Source organism: Rhinatrema bivittatum, chromosome 2 (genome assembly GCF_901001135.1).
Source record: "Rhinatrema bivittatum chromosome 2, aRhiBiv1.1, whole genome shotgun sequence".
In the NCBI taxonomy this organism is placed as follows: Eukaryota; Metazoa; Chordata; class Amphibia; order Gymnophiona; family Rhinatrematidae; genus Rhinatrema; species Rhinatrema bivittatum.
The window spans coordinates 619,360,706-619,381,156 of record NC_042616.1 but is presented as its reverse complement, the minus strand read 5'-3'; the positions used below and the strand labels follow the sequence as shown (position 1 = coordinate 619,381,156).

At 43.8% G+C, this 20,451-nt stretch overlaps 1 protein-coding gene across 1 annotated transcript in view; it reads right to left on the bottom strand.

The window, feature by feature from the left end:
* ASXL3 (ASXL transcriptional regulator 3) overlaps positions 1 to 20,451 on the bottom strand; it is a 367,079-nt gene that overhangs the window by 102,985 nt on the left and 243,643 nt on the right. The window contains exon 9 of the mRNA XM_029591205.1: positions 11,535 to 11,698. Coding sequence (XP_029447065.1) covers positions 11,535 to 11,698 — 164 coding nt within the window. The remainder of the gene's footprint in view (positions 1 to 11,534; positions 11,699 to 20,451) is intronic.

The following is a 20,451-nucleotide window of genomic DNA, read 5'->3' as shown; positions in this document are numbered from 1 at the left end:
TTATCTTTTTCCACTCTGAAAATTGACCATTTAATCCTACTCTTTGTTTCCTCTCTTTTAGCCAGATTGTAATCCACAAAAGGATATTGCCTCCTATCCCATGATTTTTTAGTTTTCTTAGAAGACTCTCATGAGGGACTTTGTCAAATGCCTTCTGAAAATCCAAATACACTTCTATTGGTTAACTTTATCCACATGTCTATTAACCTCTTCAAAAACATGTAGATTTGTGAGGCAAGACTTTCCTTGGGTAAATTCATGCTGGCTGTTCCATTAAACCATGTCTTTCTATATGTTCTGTGATTTTGTTGTTTAGAATAGTTTGCACTATTTTTCTCGGCACTGAAGACAGGCTCAAGGGTTTATAGTTTCCTGGATCACCCCTCAAGTCCTTTTTAAATATTGGGGTTACATTGGCCACCCTCCAGTCTTCAGGTACAATGGACGATTTTAGTGACAGGTTATACATTTTTACTAATAGATCTGAAATTTCATTTTTGAGTTCTGTCAGAATCCTGGGGGGTATATCATCCAGTCCAGGTGATTTGCTACTCTTTATTTTGTCAGTCTGGCCTACTACATCTTCCAGGTTCACCATGATTTGGTTCAGTTCATCTGAATCATTACCCTTGAAAACTATCTCCAGAACTGCTATCTTCCCAACATCCTCCTGAGTAAACAATGAAGCAAAGAATTAATTTAGTCTTTCTGTGATGGCCTTATCTTCTTTAAGAGTCCCTTTAACCCCTCAATCATCTAACACTCCTACTGACTCCCTCACAGGTTTCCTGCTTCGGATATATTTTTAAAAGTTTTATAATGAGTTTTTGCCTCTACGGCCAACTTCATTTCAAATTTTCTCTTAGCCTGACTTATGAATGTTTTACATTTAACTTGATGATGCTTATGCTTTTTCCTATTTTCTTCAGATGGATCCTTCCCCCAATTTTTGAAATATAGTTTTAGGGTAAAATAGCTTCTTTCACCTCATTTTTTAACCTTACCGGTAAACATTTGGCCTTCCTTCTACCTTTCTTAATGTGTGGAATACATCTGGAATGTGTTTCTAAGATGGTGTTTTTAAACAATGTCCATACCTTTTATACACTTTTAACCTTTGCAGCTCCACCTTTCAGTTTTTTCTAATTATTTTCCTCATTTTATCAGTTTCCCTTTTGAAATTTTAGTGTTAGAGCTTTAGAATTATATATTGTTCCCCTTCCAGTTATTAGTTCAAAACTGATCATGTTATGATCACTATTGCTAAGTGGCCCCACCATCGTTAGTTCTCTCACCAAATCCTGCGTTCCACTAAGAATTAGATCTAAAATAGCTTCCTCTTTCATCGATTCCTTAACCAATTGCTCCATGAAGTAGTTGTTTATTTCATCCAGGAACTTTACCTCTCTAGCATGTCTGATGTTACATTTACCCAGTCAATACTGGGGTAACTGATACAGGGCAGAAGAGAGAGAGGAAAACAGAGAAGATTGGGCTGATGAGATAAAAAAATGGTTCCCATCTGGAATCAAGATCAGAGCATATAGAAAGATGAGCATAGAGAGAACTGGTGCACCATCATTGCCAACCTTATCGAAAACAGAACTTACTGGGTCTGGTGAAATGTCTTCTGCTAGATTCAGAGGAGCTGCTATGGGATTTCCCCTCTATTCTCTCAGTTCTATTTCAAGGGCCTGAGATTCCTAGAACAGCATTTGTTGTTGGATTTACTTTCTTTACACACTAATCAGATCAAATTCGCTTTGAAGGCATTCATCAAGGTCTAACTGTCACTAAAACAGTAGCCTTTCACTTTGCCTGTCATACTGGTGTAGAGCGAGATAGCAGAACAGTACTCTTAATAAATATAGCGATCCAAGGTCACAAATAGGAGCCCTGAATCATATTAGACACTTGGGATGAAGAGGTGCCTCAAAGAGATCTATCAATTAACTGCAGGAGTGCACGAGTGAGGCTACATGCAGATAATTGAAGTACGGCAAGATCTGGGTGACTATTCTTAAGTCTTCAGCTTCAGGAGGTGTTCCTTAACATACAGGTTGGTAGAAAATGACAAAGAATAATCAGGCAGTTAGCGCATATCCTAGTGGACAGGTGTTCAAAACTGCTATAAAAACGCCATAATTGACATCCTTATCTATTCGTGGATTTTTAAAATCATGATCTGATAAATTAATGGGGGCCATTATTCAACTGTGGAGCAACAAGTTAAGTTAGCGGATATAAGTAACCAGCTAATTTAAGAGGGATATTGGGGGGGGGGGGGGGGGTGTGCCGCTCAATATCCCCGGCTATGGCTATCTTAAAGTAGGTTGGGTAAGTATATCCAGCCAAATTTAGTATAGCCCTATGGTATGCCCATAGCGGCGGCTGTCTGATATGATTCAGGGCTCCTATTTGTGACTTTGGATCACTATCTATATTAAGAGTACTGTTCTGCTATCTCGCTCTAACTCTGCTCAAACCAGAAATGCCTCCTACCCATCCCTGGAATGCCCCCGATGTATGCGGCTAAAATCTAGCTGTATAAGTCATAATACGGCTAGAATTTTGCCACATTCAGCTTTGAAAATAGCCATTTAGTCAGACAACTTTTCAATTATCTGTCTAAATGGCATTTAAGAACATAAGAACATACCATACTGGGTCAGATCAAGGATCCATCAAGCCCAGGATCCTGTTTCCAGCAGTGGCCAATCCAGGCTATAAGTACCTGGCATTTCCTAGTTCATTTCCTATCAACTTTGTACTGTTTCTAATCATGACTGGCACCTGTATTAGGCCACCATATAAAATGCCTTACAGGCCGATACAGTAAAAGTCGCGGGACAGCGGGCGAGCGCCCGCTCTCCCGGCATGCGCACAGGCCTCTCTCCTGTACGTGTGATTCAGTATTCAAATGAGGGCCTGCGGTAAAAAGAGGTGCTAGGGACACTAGCGCGTCCCTAGCACCTCTTTTTTGACAGGAGCGGCGGCTGTCAACAAGTTTGACAGCCGACGCTCAACTTTGCCAGCGTCGGTTCTCAAACCTGCTGACGGCCATGGGTTCGGAAACCGGACGACGGCAAAATTGAGTGTCCGGTTTTCAACCCGCGAGCCGCAGGCTGATTTAAAAAATTTTTTTTAAAATTTTTAATCAGTTTTTACTTTTGGGACCTCCGACTTAATATCGCCATAATATTAAGTCGAAGGGTGAACAGAAAAGCAGTTTCTACTGCTTTTCTGTACACTTTCCCAGTGCCGGCAGAAATTAACGCCTACCTTTGGGTATCGGCCTGACAGTAAATAAATCAAAGCTGCAGTATCCATGGAAGTGCATAAAACAGGGAGCACCACATTAATTCACCAAAACTACACCAAAAAAAATAGCAAAACAGATAGGCTGAAATGTTGCCTGCTAAAGCTAAGAAATATTTATAAATGTAAGTTCTGGGAACTGCTGATGTTTATTCCTCAGGTACTGACTTAGGGATCTTAGCTGTCTTCAAAGCTTGCATCTTGAAAATACAAAATACTGCCAAATTCTCAGTATGAGAACACATGGAGTGAGAAACAATTTCAAACTATCACAACTCCGGGGGTAGGGAAGAGAGGGGGAATCAAATCCCCACTGCTAACTGGCCTTTTCACTTTGGAGATTTCCCAGCAGCTTACAGGAGGTTAGGCTTTTTGTGGTAATATCCTCGTTAATACTGAGGCTATGTTATCAAGCGTAAGATTAAGAGTGCCCTCAGTAAAATTTATTGCATAGTACAGGGATGGTCAATTCCAGTCCTTGAGAGCCACAAATGGGCCAGGTTTTCAGGATATTCACTATGAATATGCATGAGGTGGATTTTCATGCATTGCCTCCACTGTATGTAAACCTATCTCATGCATATTCATTATGGATATCCTGAAAACCTGGCCTGTTTGTAGCTCTTGAGGACTGGAGTTGGCCACCTCTGGCATAGCACACTAAAAGTCCCGATTTAATATTCACATTTACCTTTTTCTGAGTTGCACACTAAAACTTTTTAGTGTGAGTTTTATTGCATAGGCCACTATATTTACAGTTTCACTTTCACTTCTTCTCAATTGAGGATGAGCTCTGTTCGTGGACCTTTGGGCTGAGGCAAGATTAGCTCTACCTGCAGGGAGAAGACCTGCAGGTTCTCACCGTTAGCAGGCAGACCCAGATACAGCAGAGATCTGTCAGGAACTTCACCTTTACTTACATTCTCCTCGGGTTGAGCCTTTGGGTGCCGGGGCCTGCAGGACTTAGGCAAGGGTATTTGCAGATGACTCAAGAGGTAGTCCAAGATGAAGCTAAGGTCATAGGCTGGAAGCGAACCAATATGTCGAGGGTCCAGGCAAGTGTCAAGGGCAGGTGGCAGTCAGGCTTATCCACAGTCCAGGCAGAGGTCAAGGGCAGGCAGTGGTCAGGCATATAGGAAAATTGATTCTTACCTGCTAATTTTCGTTCCTGTAGTACCACAGATCAGTCCAGACTCCTGGGTTTTGCCTCCCCTCCAGCAGATGGAGAAAGAGAAGTTTTAACGGACTCTATCTATACCCCTGAGGTGCCAACTAGAGTCTGTCAGTATTACACTGTACCCAAGCAGAAAGATTAAAGCGTAACTTCCACATAAACAACCTCCAATGAATGAAACCATGCCCATACTCTTTCCCTGAAAAGGGGGGCATTCGGTAAACTTGCAAAAATATGACTAACTACCAGGTGAGCAGACTCTCCCTTTTCCCATGGGCGTTACTCTGGACTGATCATTGGTACTACAGGAACAAAAATTAGCAGGTAAGAACCAATTTTCCTTTCCCTCTACGTACCCGCATCAGTCCAGACTCCTGGGATATACCAAAGTTTCCCTAACCAGGGTGGGACTGAGAGAGTCCCGCTCGGAGTACACTGGCCCTGAAGGAACCGGGCTCAGGGGCCCAGACATCTAGATGATGATGCCTGGCAAAAGTGTGTGTAGATTTCCAGGTAGCCGTCCCACAAATTTCCTGCGGCGACACTTGTTGACATTCCGCCCACGAGGCTGCTTGCGATTGAGTAGAATGAGTTTTAAGACCAACCGGAATCGGATGGTCCTGAACAAGGTAAGCCAAAAACAATAGCTTCCTTTAGCCAGCATGTGATAGTGGCCCTTGAAGCTTTATGACCCCTCCTGGGTCCACGCCACAGAACGAACAGATGGTCCAAAAGACGGAAACTGTTCGTGACCTCCAAGTAACTCAACAACACCCTCTTTACGTCCAACTTCCTTAAATCCCTAGACTCTGGAGTAGAAGAATCCAGACCCGCGAAAGAAGGGAGCTCCACTGACTGATTCAAATGAAAGAAGGACACCACTTTCGGGAAAAAGGAGGGAACTGTTCTTAAGGAGACTCCTGCTTCAGAAATCTGTAAGAAGGGCTCCCTGCAAGATAAGGCCTGAAGCTCGGAAATACGCCTTGCTGAGGAGATAGCCACAAGAAAAATGACCTTCAATGTCAGATTCTTCAGGATCGCTCGTTTCAATGGCTCAAGAGGAGCATTACAAAGGGTTTCGGAGAACCAGATTGAGCTTCCACGAAGGACAGAGGTTCCAGACATGAGGACGCAAATGCTTAGCCCCTCTCAGAAAACGAGCCACATTCGGATGAGATGCTAGCGTAACCCCCTGCACCTTTCCACGAAAATAACCAAGAGCAGCCACCTGAACTTATAGGGAATTAAACGCCAGCCCCTTGGCTAATCCAGCCTGTAAAAAATCCAGAACATCTGGAATTGAAGCCCTGGACGGCTGCACTTTGTGGTCTAGACACCAGGATTCAAACACTCCCCAAACGCTAACGTACGCCATGGAGATAGAAGTTGTACGGGAATGTAAGAGCGTGGCAATAACTGCATTTGAGTAATCCTTACTCCTTAATCGATGCCTTTCAAAAGCCATGCTTCTAGACAAAAGCGATCTACCTCTCCGAAACAAACTGGGCCTTGTTGCAGGAGATTCGGAGACAGCCGAAATCTCAGCGGACTGTCCTCTGCTAGATTCAGAAGGTCGGCAAACCACGGACGCCTCGGCCACTCCAGAGCCACGGGTATCACCTTGCCCAGATGAGCTTTGATGCGGCGCAGAACGTTTCCGACCAACGGCCACAGCGGAAAGACATACAACAGAACGTCCTTTGGCCAGGGAAGGACTAGAGCATCTACCCCCCTCTGCTTCTCGTTCCCGTCGCCGACTGAAAAATCGAGGAGCCTTGGCATTGCAGCACATCACCATGAGATCCATGGAGGGCATGGTCCAGCATGTGCACAGAAGATGAAAGGCCTCTTCGGAGAGTTTCCACTCCTCCAGGTCCAACTGGTGGTGGCTGAGAAAATCGGCTTGCACATTGTCCACCCCGGCAATGTGAGAGGCCGCAATCTTGTAGAGGTATTGCTCCGCCTAGTTGATTAAAAGCTGAGCTTCTGCTGCCACCAGACAACTCCTGGTTCCCCCCTGATGATTGATGTAAGCCACTGTCGTCGCCTTGGCGGAGAGTACCCTCACTGATCGTCCCTCTACTAAAGGAAGGAGGGCCTGCAGCGCCAACTGAACCGCTTCAGTTTCCAACCGATTGATCAACCAGGAGGATTCCGTTCTTGTCCATTGGCCTTGCACTGCCATTCCTTGACAAACCGCTCCCCACCCGGAGAGGCTGGCATCCGTGGTTACCAGTATCCAGGAGGGAATTTCCAAATCCACCCCCCGCCGTAAATTGTCTGGACACAGCCACCAAAGAAGACTGGACCGTGCTGAATCCATCAGTGGGAGGAGAAGATGAAACTGTTCGGAGAGTGGATTCCACCGAGAGAACAAGGCTGACTGAAGAGGACACATATGCGCAAAGGCCTAAGGCACCAGTTCGAGAGTGGAAGCCATCGAACCAAGGACCTGCACATAATCCCAGACCTTGGGACGAGGCAGGGATCACAAGGACTCCACCTGAGTGAGAAGCTTGGACAATCTTTTCTCAAGACAATCTTTTCCCAAGATCATGTCGAACTGAGCACCCAAAAACCCCAAGGACTGGGAGGAAACCAGGTGACTCTTGTCGGGGTTGACCACCCAACCAAACGAGCTCAACATCTGCAGCACCCTCTGCACCGCTGTTCTGCAAAGATGTTCTAACTTCGCTTGAATCAGCCAATCATCCAGGTAGGGGTCTACCAGAATCCCCTCCTTTCGCAGGGCCGCTGCCACAACCATCATCACCTTGGTGAAGACTCTAGGTGCCGTCGCCAGACAGAACGGTAGAGCGCAAAATTGAAAATGATGCCCCAGGATTGTAAATTGCAAATATTTCTGATGATCCAGGCGTATAGGAATGTGCAAATAAGCTTCTGTCAGATCCAGAGACACTAGAAATTCCCCTTTGTGTACAGACGCTATCACCGAGCGAAGAGTTTCCATCCAAAAACGAGGCACCTTTAGAATCCGTTTGACTCTCTTTAAGTCTAGGATGGGATGGAAGGTGCCCTTCTTCTTGGGCACCACGAAGTAGATGGAGTAGCGCCCTCACTTGAGCTCTCCTGCGGGTACCGGAACTATGGCGCCTAGGTCCTGTAACCGCCGCAGAGTGTCTTGTACCACCCAGCATTTTTAGTGGTACCCGCATGGGGAAACCATGTACCGCTAGTGGATTGGCCAAGCAAAATCTAATGCATAACCGTGTTCTACTATACTGAGGACCCACTGATCTGAGGTTAAGTTGGTCCACTCTTCTAGAAAAAGGGATAACCTCCCCCCTATTCTTGGGATGGAAGAGTGGCCCGGCCTCGCTTCATTGCGCTGACTTGGGACCCCCATGAGATTGTAGGGTTCCATCTCTGGGAGGCTGGCACTCTCAAAAGGACTGATTCCAAGAAGAATGGCGGCTGGGACCCTGTCGAAAGGACAAACCGGCGGATTGTAAAGAACCAAACCGGCGATTTCCCCGAAATCTCACCCGTTGAGGAAAGGATCCTCTCGTCCTAGGTCTCTCCTCCGGCAACCTATGGACTTTATTCTCCCCCAGAGATTTTATCATGTCCTCCAATTATTGCCCAAGAAGCAGCTTACCCTTGAAGGGTAAGGAACCCAATTGGAAACAGGATGCTGGGCTTGATGGACCCTTGGTCTGACCCAGTATGGCATTTTCTTATGTTCTTATGAGTCTTAGACGAAACATCCGCAGACCAGTGTCTAAGCCAGAGGAGCCTGCGGGCGGACACGGCCGAGACCATAGTCCTGCCAGAAGTCAGTAACAGATCATAAAGCGCACCAGCACTGTAAGCTACCACCACCTCCAGGCACCCCGCTTGCACCGCCTCATTCGCAGAAAGGGATGCTGCTTGCAAATCCTGCACCCAGTGGAGACTGGCTCGTAGCGCGAAACTGCTGCACATAGCGGCCTGGACCCCTAGGGCGGAAACCTCAAAAATCTTTTTAAAGCTGCAACTCCAATTTGCGATCCTGCAAATCTTTCAGGGCAGTGGCTCCGGTTACCGGGATGGTGGTTTTCTTGGTCACTGCCGAGACTGCGGCGTCCACCTTAGGGACCTTAAGGAGGTCCAGTGCTTCTTCCGGAAGCGGGTATAACTTGTCCATAGCCCGACTTACCTTTAAACCAAGGCCTGGAGTGTCCCACTCCTTAAACAAAAGATCCGTAACTGACATATGAAACGGAAAGGATCGAGCTGGACCCCTGAGCCCCACCATCACCGGATCCACAGCCCCAAACCGTGAGTCCTCTGGAGGAACCTCAATGCCCAGCTCCTCCAGAATGGCCGGGATAAGTGGACCTAGTTCATCCCTTCTGAACAGGCAGACTACTTTGGGATCATCGCCCTCCACTAGAGGTGCGCCCACTGACTTGGCCGGCTGGAGCTGTTAATCCTGATCCGCATCCGGTCCCTCACCAGGGGCTTGCGGAGGAGACTCCCCTTCATCTGCACCGTCCGTATCTGAACTGTCCACTGGACCGGAAAGGGACCGGAGAGGGCGTTTGGCCTTGGGGGCTTCTTTGCCACTGTGTGACTTGGTACGTTTGTGGAGTGATGAGGCTCCTGTCCCAGCCCCCAGAGATGCCGGGACCTCACGGGGTACCTTAGTACCCTGGCTCTTTGCTGCTTTCCGTGCTTTGAAGGCTTTATACAGCAACAAAACAAAATTGGAGGAGAACGAGGAAGAAGACTCATCCAAGTCTTTCCCTTGTTCCTCCTCTGAGGAAGAGATCTGAGCTGCCTGCAAGTCACCCCCCAGGGGCAGCAGGACATGGCGAAAGAGGTGACGGGAGCTCCCCTCCCCCAGGGCAGCCTTCTCCTGCTCCATGAATATTCGCAGTAAGGCTTCAGTACCTGTGCTGAGGAGAAAAAGGTCCTGAGGCTGCTGCAGCAATTCTGCCCTTCCAGGGTCCCTGTGTGCTTTAGAGCTGCTGCGATGCGATTTTGCCGGAATCGGCTTCCCCGAAGAGCCTTCCCCTCCCGACAAGCAAACGGTACAAACTCCGGCCCGCAGGCCACATCATGCGGCATGATCCCCGAGCTAAATTAGAATCGGGGCCCGAAAAAAGAACCAGCGCGACCAAGACAAACCCCTGGGAGCTCGTAGGAACTGAAAAGGATGGCGAAAACGACGTCGGAAGGAAGGCGGGCCGAAAGAGATCGCTAAGCCGGCTCAGAAATTAAACAAATCACCTCAGCGTTGTTGTTGGTTTTTTTTTTCCTGTGCGCAGATCTTCAGAGGGTGAGTGAACCGGGCTCCCCAGTATCACCGTCAGCCATGGGCAGTTACAGGGCTCCCAACCCTCTGCTCCAGAGCCTCTGCTACCAGAGGGGATGGCCCCACCAGGACCTAGCAACCCCCTGGGAGGCTTAAAGAGATATCTTCTCTCTTTGTATTCTTTTGGTTTTTTTTTTTTTACAAAATCCTTGTCTTTTTAAGATTCCCGAAGGAACGAATACCAACAAACTAAAAACCTAACACCAAACCCAGACTAAAGGTTTTGCACCTCCACCATCTGCTGGAGACAGAGAAATACTGACAGACTCTAGGTGGCACCTCAGGGGTATAGGATGGAGTCCCTTAAAATTCTCTGTCTCCATCTGCTGGAGGGGAAGCAAAACCCAGGAGCCTGGACTGATCCGGGTACGTACAGAGAACTAGAGTCCAGGCGGAGGTCAGAGGCAGGTGGCAAACAGGCGTATCCAGAATCAATTTGAAGGTCAAGCACGGTATCCATCCGAGGAAGCGGAGGAGGGTTGGATAGGGCTGACACAGGCAGGCAAGACAGGGGAGAGTTGGGACAGGCTGAGACAAAGACTGGAATAAGCTGGGATAAAGACTGAAACAAGTTTAGAAGCAAAATGCACTATTCAAGGTATCTGGACCTGTTGCTGAGGCGAGTTACTTCTGGGGAGCTTTTACTTTTATAGAGCAGTACTGATGACATCATCTTCAGAGGCCGCAGGGTCTTTCCCGCCGTGGCCTCTTTAAAAGCAGGAGCGTGATGTGCGCACTTCACTTACGAGAGGTGCGGCGCACTGGAGTCGGCCGTGTCCTGCTGCGTGGTGGCCCGGCGGCATCTTGCCACGTCAGACAGCAGCGTCCGGCCAGGAGACGAGTTGGCGGTGTTTCGTCAAGCCAAGGAAAGCCGTGGCCGGCCTGGGACTGGAAGTGAGGGCGACGATTCGCGGGGTTTGCCTGCAAAGCGCTTAACATAATAGCATGCTCTGTCCTTACCCCATATTTTCTTGAGTTTTGACACTGTTCTTTCCTCCATCTGGAGGCTATGCCATATATCCTCTACCCTTCCTATGAAGAAATATTTATTTAGGTTATTGCTTAGTCTACTCTTTTTAAGCCTCACAACATGACCATTTTTTCAAAAATGCTTGCCTATTATGCATTATTTACATATTTGAGGCATCGGAATATCTCTATCATATTTTCCCCCCTTCTCTCTCTCCTCTAGGAAATATATACACTTGGGTCCCTAAGTTTCACCTCATAGGGCTTAAGTTGCAGGCTCTACCACGTTTTGGTAGTGCTTCTCTGGACTGTCTTTACTATAGGTATATCATTTTTTGAGGTCTCACCAAAGGTTTGTGTAGAAGCATTAACATCTCTTTTTTTCTGTTGGTTATAATACCTAGTATTTCCATGTATTTCACCAATGCTTTCTTGCACTATTTTGTAGGCTCACCATGCAGTCCTTTGGCAAAAAGGACAAATTTTTAAAGAGATATTTAATGATCTGATAAGTTAACTGTTCTTCTAGCATGTTAATCACTTTGTAGTCTTTTAAAATTTTGTCCTAAATCCTTTATGGCAAAGCTGTTAATTGCATTTTTTATTTTCTTTATAAAGCTAGCATTAATGACGGAGCTAGCAATAATGGGAAATTGCATTCTGAAGAAAGGTAGACGAAGGTTAGGAAAGTATTGCTGTTTGACAAACTGAACACTCTTAAAGAAACAAAATACTCATTATGCTCTCACTCACCTGCCTGTCCACTTCTGGGAGCAAAAGCAGGAGGTATTGTTGAAAGTGCTGAGGTAATGAAGCAAAAGTATGTTTGTTTATTAAAGCCCTCAGGTTGGTGTTCACGAGAATAGATCCTGGTGTTTCTATGTCAATATCCTCAGCTTTGGTCCATTTCAAATGCCCTGTAATAAACAAATAAATGTGACTTCCACAGTTCCCCAACAATAGTCTCCCTAAGGCATTAGTTGACACGTCTGTTTAAGACAACAGCGTTTACCTTTTCTTCGACTCTAATGGACCTTAAATTAGATATATAAAACATCAGATTATGAGTTCTGTGCATAAAACAAGTAGTACCAGGGAAAGAGATTGCAGCAGCTGAAACCCACAGGCTGATTCAGGAAGACTGTCTGGACTGAATGTCCAAGCCTCCAGGCATTCTTGTACAAGCATTTGCCGCAGGATGCCGATAATATTGTTTTTAAAGCAACAGTGCCTCCTATTTTCTGTAAAATTAAAATCAGCAGCAATTAGGAGGATAATCCTAAATCAGATAGATAACAGAAACCACATGGAAAATGTCCTTATTTAACTAAACTAAAACATCTGATTTTTCTGAAGAACATCACTTTAGAAAAGTAATTCCTGCAATTACTATTCCAACTTTTTCTACTCACAGCAAAAAGTGAAGAACTGCTGTTTTAGGAAGTGTAACTAAATCCAGTGGTTCCAGGAAGCACTCAAATGTAGGCTGCATGATTCTTTGATTGCCAGCACCTTTGCCTACTGATAATCATCAAGCTGTACAATCAAATATCTACACTTTGTGCCAGGCTTAGGTTCCACCTGGATTTATATTTAATAAAACACATTGGAGCATATCCATGATAGGATTTATTTTATTTTGATAGCCCAGGTTACAAGTCTAAATACATAAAACACAGCCCGTATACAACACAATTATTATGACCCAATCCTTCCTAGAAACAATACTGTACCAATTCCATATCCCATTCCAGCCAACCCCACTCCTACCCTTAAAAGTATAGCGCTGACAGGCAGAACCTTTCCAGCAAGAACATTTCCCTGCCATCTTCCTGCCACCTGTTACACTGCCACAAAACTAGTCAACACTTTTTCCAAGTCACATGTGCTCTGATCAATGACCAATGTTCACCTGTTAAGCAATACTAGCTCCCAGACCTATTAGCCGGCAAGCAGGAGAGGATCACCAGTCCCATATTATGCAAATACCCAATGTTCTGGAGGGTTTCCAATGTAACTCTGATATTTGGAAAAGGGCTCTAGGGTTGATCTGGGACACTGAGGAAAGACTAAAGAGGTTAGGACTTTTCAGCTTGGAGAAGAGACGGCTGAGGGGGGATATGATAGAGGTGTTTAAAATCATGAGAGGTCTAGAACGGGTAGATGTGAATTGGTTATTTACTCTTTCAGATAATAGAAAGACTAGGGGGCACTCCATGAAGTTAGCATGCGGCACATTTAAAACTAATCAGAGAAAGTTCTTTATCACTCAACGCACAATTAAACTCTGGAATTTGTTGCCAGAGGATGTGGTTAGTGCAGTTAGTATAGGAGAAGTCCATTACCTGCTATTAATTAAGCTGACTTAGAAAATAGCCACTGCTATTACTAGCAACAGTAACATGGAATAGATTTAGTTTTTGGGTACTTGCCAGGTTCTTATGGCCTGGATTGGCCACTGTTGGAAACAGGATGCTGGGCTTGGTGGGCCCTTGGTCTGACCCAGTATGGCATGTTCTTATGTTCTTACTGCAGACTGGTGAGCCTGATGTTGCCAGGCTAAACGATAAAAGCTATTCATAAAGATTTGGTCTAATAGGGAAGAGCCAACATGAATTTAGCAATTATGAATTTTGATTTTTGCCTTACCAATCTATTAGATTTTTTTGACGGTGCAAATAAAGACGTGAATAGGAATGAGCCAGTCGATATAGATATCTGTATTTTCAGAAAACATTTGACAATGTGCCTCAAGAAAGACTCCTGGGAAATTAAAAAGTCATGGGATAGGAGGCAGTGTCCTATTGTGGATTGGTAAAAGACAGGAAACAGAAGGTAGGACTAATTATCAGTAGTCCCAATGGAGAAGGGCAAATAGTGGAGTGCCCGAGGGATCTGGACTGGGACTGGTGCTGTTTAACATATTCATAAATGATCTGGAAAGGGGAGCAATGAGTGAGGTGATCAAATTTTCAAATGATACAAAATTATTCAAACTTTGTTAAAACACGAGTAGACTTGTGAGGAACTGCAGAAGGACACTGCGAGACTAAGGGACTGGGCATCTAACCTGCAGATGAAATTTAGAGAGTAATTTTACAACTCCCTGAGGATTTTCAAAGAAAAATTATGAACATAAATTTGCCTTGAAAATCTTTTTTTAATTGACTGGATACATGCGGAATTGTCCACCACAAATTTACACCTGTTCCAAATAGCACATAACTTGTGCCATACACACATACTTTTGAAAATATGAAATTATGCAAGCAAGTCGTTTCCCTGTCCCAACTCCATCCTCTGGAATGCCTACTCTCAATGAAGGTAATTTTCAAAGGAGTTAAGCACATAAATTAAACATACTATTATAACAACTTTCAAAAGCCCACTTACTTGAGTAAAGTAAATTTACACATGCAAAACCCAATTTTAAGCATGTAAATGCTTTTTAAAATCAGGTCTTGTGTGTGTAAACGTATATGCAAAACCGGATTACTCACATACTTTTGTACACACTGGGTCCTGGTTGATTTTCAGAATGATTTATGCACATTAAATTCTGTTTTACATGCAGAAGTTACTCTGAAAATGAGGCCCTTAATGTGGACAAGTGAAAAGAGATGCATAAAGGGAAAATTAATCCTAACTACATATACACAATGCTGGATTCTGTATTAGGAGTCATCATCTAGGAAAAGGATCTTGAAGACGTTGAAATCCTCAGCTCACAGTGCAATGGTAGTCAGAAAAGCAAATAGAATGTTAGGAATGATTTGGAAAGAAATGGAAAATAAAAATATCACAATACCCCTATATCAATTCATGGTGCAACTGCACCTTGAGTATTGTGTGCATTTCTAACTTCCATCTCAAAAAAGATAAAATAGAACTAGAAAAGGTACAGAGAAGGACAAGAAAAATTATAAAAGGGATAGAACTGCTCCCTAATGAAGAAAGATTAAACATGTTTGGGTCCTTCAGCCCTGATAGGGAGAACATAAGAACATGCCATACTGGGTCAGACCAAGGGTCCATCAAGCCCGGCATCCTGTTTCCGACAGTGGCCAATCCAGGCCATAAGAACCTGGCAAGTACCCAAAAACTAAGTCTATTCCATGTTACTGATGCAATTAATAGCAGTGGCTATTCCCCAAGTAAACTTGATTGATAGCCGTTAATGGACTTCTCCTCCAAGAACTTATCCAAACCTTTTTTGAACCCAGCTACACTAACTGCACTAACCACATCCTCTGGCAACAAATTCCAGAGCTTTATTGTACATTGAGTGAAAAATAATTTTCTCCAATTAGTCTTAAATGTGCTACTTGCTAACTTCATGGAATGCCCCCTAGTCCTTCTATTATTCGAAAGTGTAAATAACCGAGTCACATCTACTCGTTCAAGATCTCTCATGATCTTAAAGACCTCTATCATATCCCCCCTCAGCCGTCTCTTCTCCAAGCTGAACAGCCCTAACCTCTTCAGCCTTTCCTCATAGGGGAGCTGTTCCATTCCCTTTATCATTTTGGTTGCCCTTCTCTGTACCTTCTCCACGCAACTATATCATTTTTGAGATGTGGCGACCAGAATTGAACACAGTATTCAAGGTACGGTCTCACCATGGAGCGATACAGAGGCATTATGACATTTTCTGTCTTATTAACCATCCCTTCCTAATAATTCCTAACACTCTGTTTGCTTTTTTGACTGCTGCCGCACACTGAGCTGACGATTTCAAAGTATTATCCACTATGATGCCTAGATATTTTTCCTGGGTGGTAGCTCCTAATATGGAACCTAACATCATGTAATTATAGCAAGGGTTATTTTTCCCAATATGCAACACCTTGCACTTGTCCACATTAAATTTCATCTTCCCAATCTTCCAGTCTTGCAAGGTCCTCCTGTAATGTATCACAATCCGCTTGTGATTTAAGTACTCTGAATACAGAGGCATTATGACATTTTCCATTTTATTCACATTCCCTTTCTAATAATTCCCAACATTCTGTTTGCTTTTTTGACTGCCACAGCACACTGAACCGATGATTTCAATGTGTTATCCACTATGATACCTAGATCTCTTTCTTGGGTGGTAGCACCTAATATGGAACCTAATATTGTGTAACCATAGCATGGGTTATTTTTCCCTATATGCATCACCTTGCACTTATCCGCATTAAATTTCATCTGCCATTTTGATGCCCAATTTTCCGGTCTCACAAGGTCTTCCTGCAATTTATCACAATCTGCTTGTGATTTAACTACTCTGAGCAATTTTGTATCATCTGCAAATTTAATTACCTCACTCATCGTATTTCTTTCCAGATCATTTATAAATATATTGAAAAGTAAGGGTCCCAATACAGATTCCTGAGGCACTCCACTGCCCACTCTCTTCCACTGAGAAAATTGTCCATTTAATCCTACTCTCTGTTTCCTGTCTTTTAGCCAGTTTGTAATCCACGAAAGTACATCGCCACCTGTCCCATGACTTTTTACTTTTTTCTAGGAGCCTCTCATAAGGACCTTTCTCAACGCCTTCTGAAAATCCAAGTACACTACATCTACCGGTTCACCTTTATCCACATGTTTATTAACTCCTTCAAAAAAGTGAAGCAGATTTGTGAGGCAAGACTTGCCATGGGTAAAGCCTTGCTGACTTTGTTCCATTAAACCATGTCCTTTTATATGTTCTGTGATTTTGATGTTTAAAACATTTTCCAATATTTTTCCTGGCCACTGAAGTCAGGCTAACCGGTCTGTAGTTTCCTGGATCGCCCCTGGAGCACTTTTTAAATATTGGGGTTACATTAGCCACCCTCCAGTCTTCAGGTACAATGGATGATTGTAATGATAGGTTTCAAATTTTTACTAATAGGTCTGAAATTTCATTTTTTAGTTCCTTCAGAACTCTGGGGTGTATACCATCCGGTCCAGGTGATTTACTACTCTTCAGTTTGTCAATCAGGCCTACCACATCTTCTAGGTTCACCGTGATTTGGTTCAGTCCATCTTAATCATTACCCATGAAAACCTTCTCATGGTACCCATGGTACCTCCCCAACATCCTCTTCAGTAAACACCGAAGCAAAGAAATCATTTAATCTTTCTGCGATGGCCTTATCTTCTCTAAATGCCCCTTTAATCCCTCAATCATCTAATGGTCCAACTGACTCCCTTTCTGCTTCGGATATATTTTAAAAAGTTTTTACTGTGAGTTTTTGCCTCTACGGCCAACTTCTTTTCAAATTCTCTCTTAGCTTGTCTTATCAATGTCTTACATTTAACTTGCATTATGCATTATCCTATTTTCTTCTGTTGGATCCTTCTTCCAATTTTGAACAAAGATCTTTTATAAAATCATGAGTGGGGTGATAAGGTAAGTAGGTGACAGTTATATTTACTTTCAAAGAATACTAAGACTAGGGGACACCCCATTAAACTAATAGGCAGCAGATTTAAACAAATCAGAGAAAATGTTTTTTCACTCAATGTATAATCAAGCTATAGAAACTTTGTGCTGGAGGATGTGGTCAAGGCATTCTAGTTTAGCTGGGTTTAACACGATTTGGACAAATTCCTAGAAGAAAAGTCCATAAACCATTATTAGCTAGGAAGACTTGGGGAAGCCATCACTTATTCCTGGGAGTAAACACTAAGGAATGGATCTACTCTTTGGAATCTGCCAGGTACTTCCTAGTGTCTTGGACTGGCCATTGTTGGATACAAGATGCTAATTTTGATGGAACTTTGGTCCAACTCACCATGACATATCTAATTTTCTCAGGTAAACTCTACAGCACAAATGTTGATATAGGCTGGTAGCACTCACAAATCTGACTGCCTAGTAATTAAATTTCAAGGCAATGAGGACCCAAAACTCAACCTCATTTACTGCCCTCCAGAGAATTACAAGTCCTTCCTTAAACTATCCCAAATTCTTATGTGACAGTGCTACCATCACCCACAACTTCTGGTCCAAGGAAACTTCAATATCATGTAGAGGATGCCCCACCCCTAAAGGTTATGCTCTTCCTTCAAGTGCAACACAAATGACCTTGGATGACCTTTTACACACAATTATGGGCACTCTCTTAACCTAATCTTCCATTTTTCAAACATTAAGCTTGATCCCAACACAATTTCAGTGGTCAGATCACAAACTAATCTAGGCTATTATTCCAATTCACAAATTCATCCTATCCCCACACCCAAACTTCCCTTTAGGAATTTATCCATAGATACTAACGAAAATTTAAGAAACTTCTTAACATACCAGCAACTATTACTACTACAGAAACTTATTACCACTACAGACCAACTCAAACTCTTAGTTCAACAATGAAATGATGAATTCTTCTCAGCAATCGAGGCCCTAGCCCCACTCAAACAGAACTCTACCAGATCCCCGGAAACCTTCCATGGTTCTACAAAGGTTTACATCTCCTCAAACAACAATCAATCCTGTCAACTCAAACGGGCTTGGCCTAAACAAAGACAGATATCAACCTTCATTTCTGCAAAGAACACTCCAAAAAATACAAATCAGCCATTCGACAACCAAAAGGACTCCAAACAACTCAAACTAGGCATGAACCACCCAAGTAATTTTCACACTTGAATAGAATCTCTCCAAACCCGATTTCCCAATTACCCTTTACTACCATAGCAAATCACACAGCAGAAGACTTCACTCAGCTCTTCATGAAGGAAATCCAAATATTAGGTCTAGTTTGGATGCCTCCACCTCTGCCTCCCATCCCAGCTCATGATCACCATGGTAAGGCTATTATCCACTTCAAATCTTGGACAAATCACACAACTCCTTCCTGACTGTATCCCACTATCTATCTTTACAACCACCTCCTCACAAGAGGTGGAGAAAATCCTCCAAACAGTCAGTCCCTGAGCCTGTTAGACCCTATCCCTCCAGATTCATCTGCAATCTGAAGCACAACCTAGCCCCTAGCAATCTGCTATAATAAATGCCATTCTAATTTATGGTTCTCTCTCTCACACAATAGGGCAGTTATCAAACCTAACCAGAAGAATCCTGGCTCTCACTGGAAAATAATTGACAACTATCGCCAGTCTTCAGCCTTCTCTTTTTGTCCATACTAGTGGAAAAAGTGGTTTACCTTCAACTACTTGACTTTAAAGAGGAATGCAGCTTCCTATACGGCTACCAATCCACCTTCAGGAAAGGCCATGGAACTGATCTATCCTATTAGCCATCTCAAATATTATCCATCTACATGCTGACTTAGGCGGTGACTCCCTCTTTGTCTTATTAGATCTACCTGTTGCCTCTGATACTGACAATCACCAACTTCGGTTTTGGTGCTTAAGAGACAATGGCATCAAAGGCACTGCCCTTAGAATTTTTAAGTCATTTCTGTCTAATAGGGTACAATCTATTACTTGAGCGAATAAACCTTCAAAACTCAGAGACCTTGCATGTGAAGTGCCTCAGGGCTCAATCCCCAGTTCTTTTCAGTATTTATATTTGCCCAATCTGTGGCCTCATTCAGTACTTCAATACTGAATGCATCTGTCTGCAAATGACATTCAACTGTGTTTCAAAATTGGGTCTGAGCAAACTTCCTCCATTGCTAATCTCAATAACTGTCTCACAGCAGTAGCCCAATGGCTTACTGACCATAAACTCAAACTGAACCTCTCAAAATCAGAACTTCTCTGGATCAGCCTCCAAGATCATCCCTTATGATCACTATCTACCCAGTTCGAAGCCTAGGGCTTCAACTCAATCAGAACCTCAGTATGGAAACTTACATCATGAAAGTGGTAAGAACCACATTCAGGCATCTTCACCAGATCCACCAATTGTGCAACTATCTTAATAAAGAGTGTTTTGCTACTGTCTTTACATGTGCTAATAACCAGCAGAATTGACTAGTGTAACTCTCTATTCAATAGCCATCTCACAATATGGGTATGATGTGCCTCTGGCTCCTAGTAGAATACAATGCATTAATTCTGGTATAGACAAAGCAACGGACCACATAAAACCAACACTACAACAATTTCACTGGCTCCTGATCAAACGATGGTGGTCCCGCTTCACAAGAGTGGGAGCAGAGAAGAGGCTGGAAACTGCAGGCTGGTTAGCCTCACATCTGTGGTGGGAAAATTAATGGAGACTCTGCTGAAGGAAAGGATAGTGAACTATCTCCAATCCGGTGGTGGTTTGCTCGATCCGAGGACAGCATGGATTCACCAGGGGAAGGACCTGTCAGATGAATCTTATTGATTTTTTTGATTGGGTGACTAGATAATTGGATCAGGGAAGAGTGCTCGATGTTATTTACTTGGAGTTTAGTAAAGTTTCTGATACGGTCCCACACAGAAGACGCATGAATAAAATGAGAAGCTTGAGAGTGATTGCCAAGGTGGTGGCGTGGATTACAAACTGGTTGACGGATAGAAGACAGCGTGTGATGGTAAATGGAATCTGCTCTGAAGAGAAAATGGTGTTAAGTGGAGTGCCACAGAGATCGGTATTGGGACCGGTTTCTGTTCAATATCTTTGTGAGCGATGTTGCGGGAAGGGATAGAAGGTAAAGTTTGTCTATTTGCGAATGATGCTAAGATCTGCAACAGAGTGGACATGCCAGAAAGAGTAGAGAGAAATGAGACGTGATTTAAG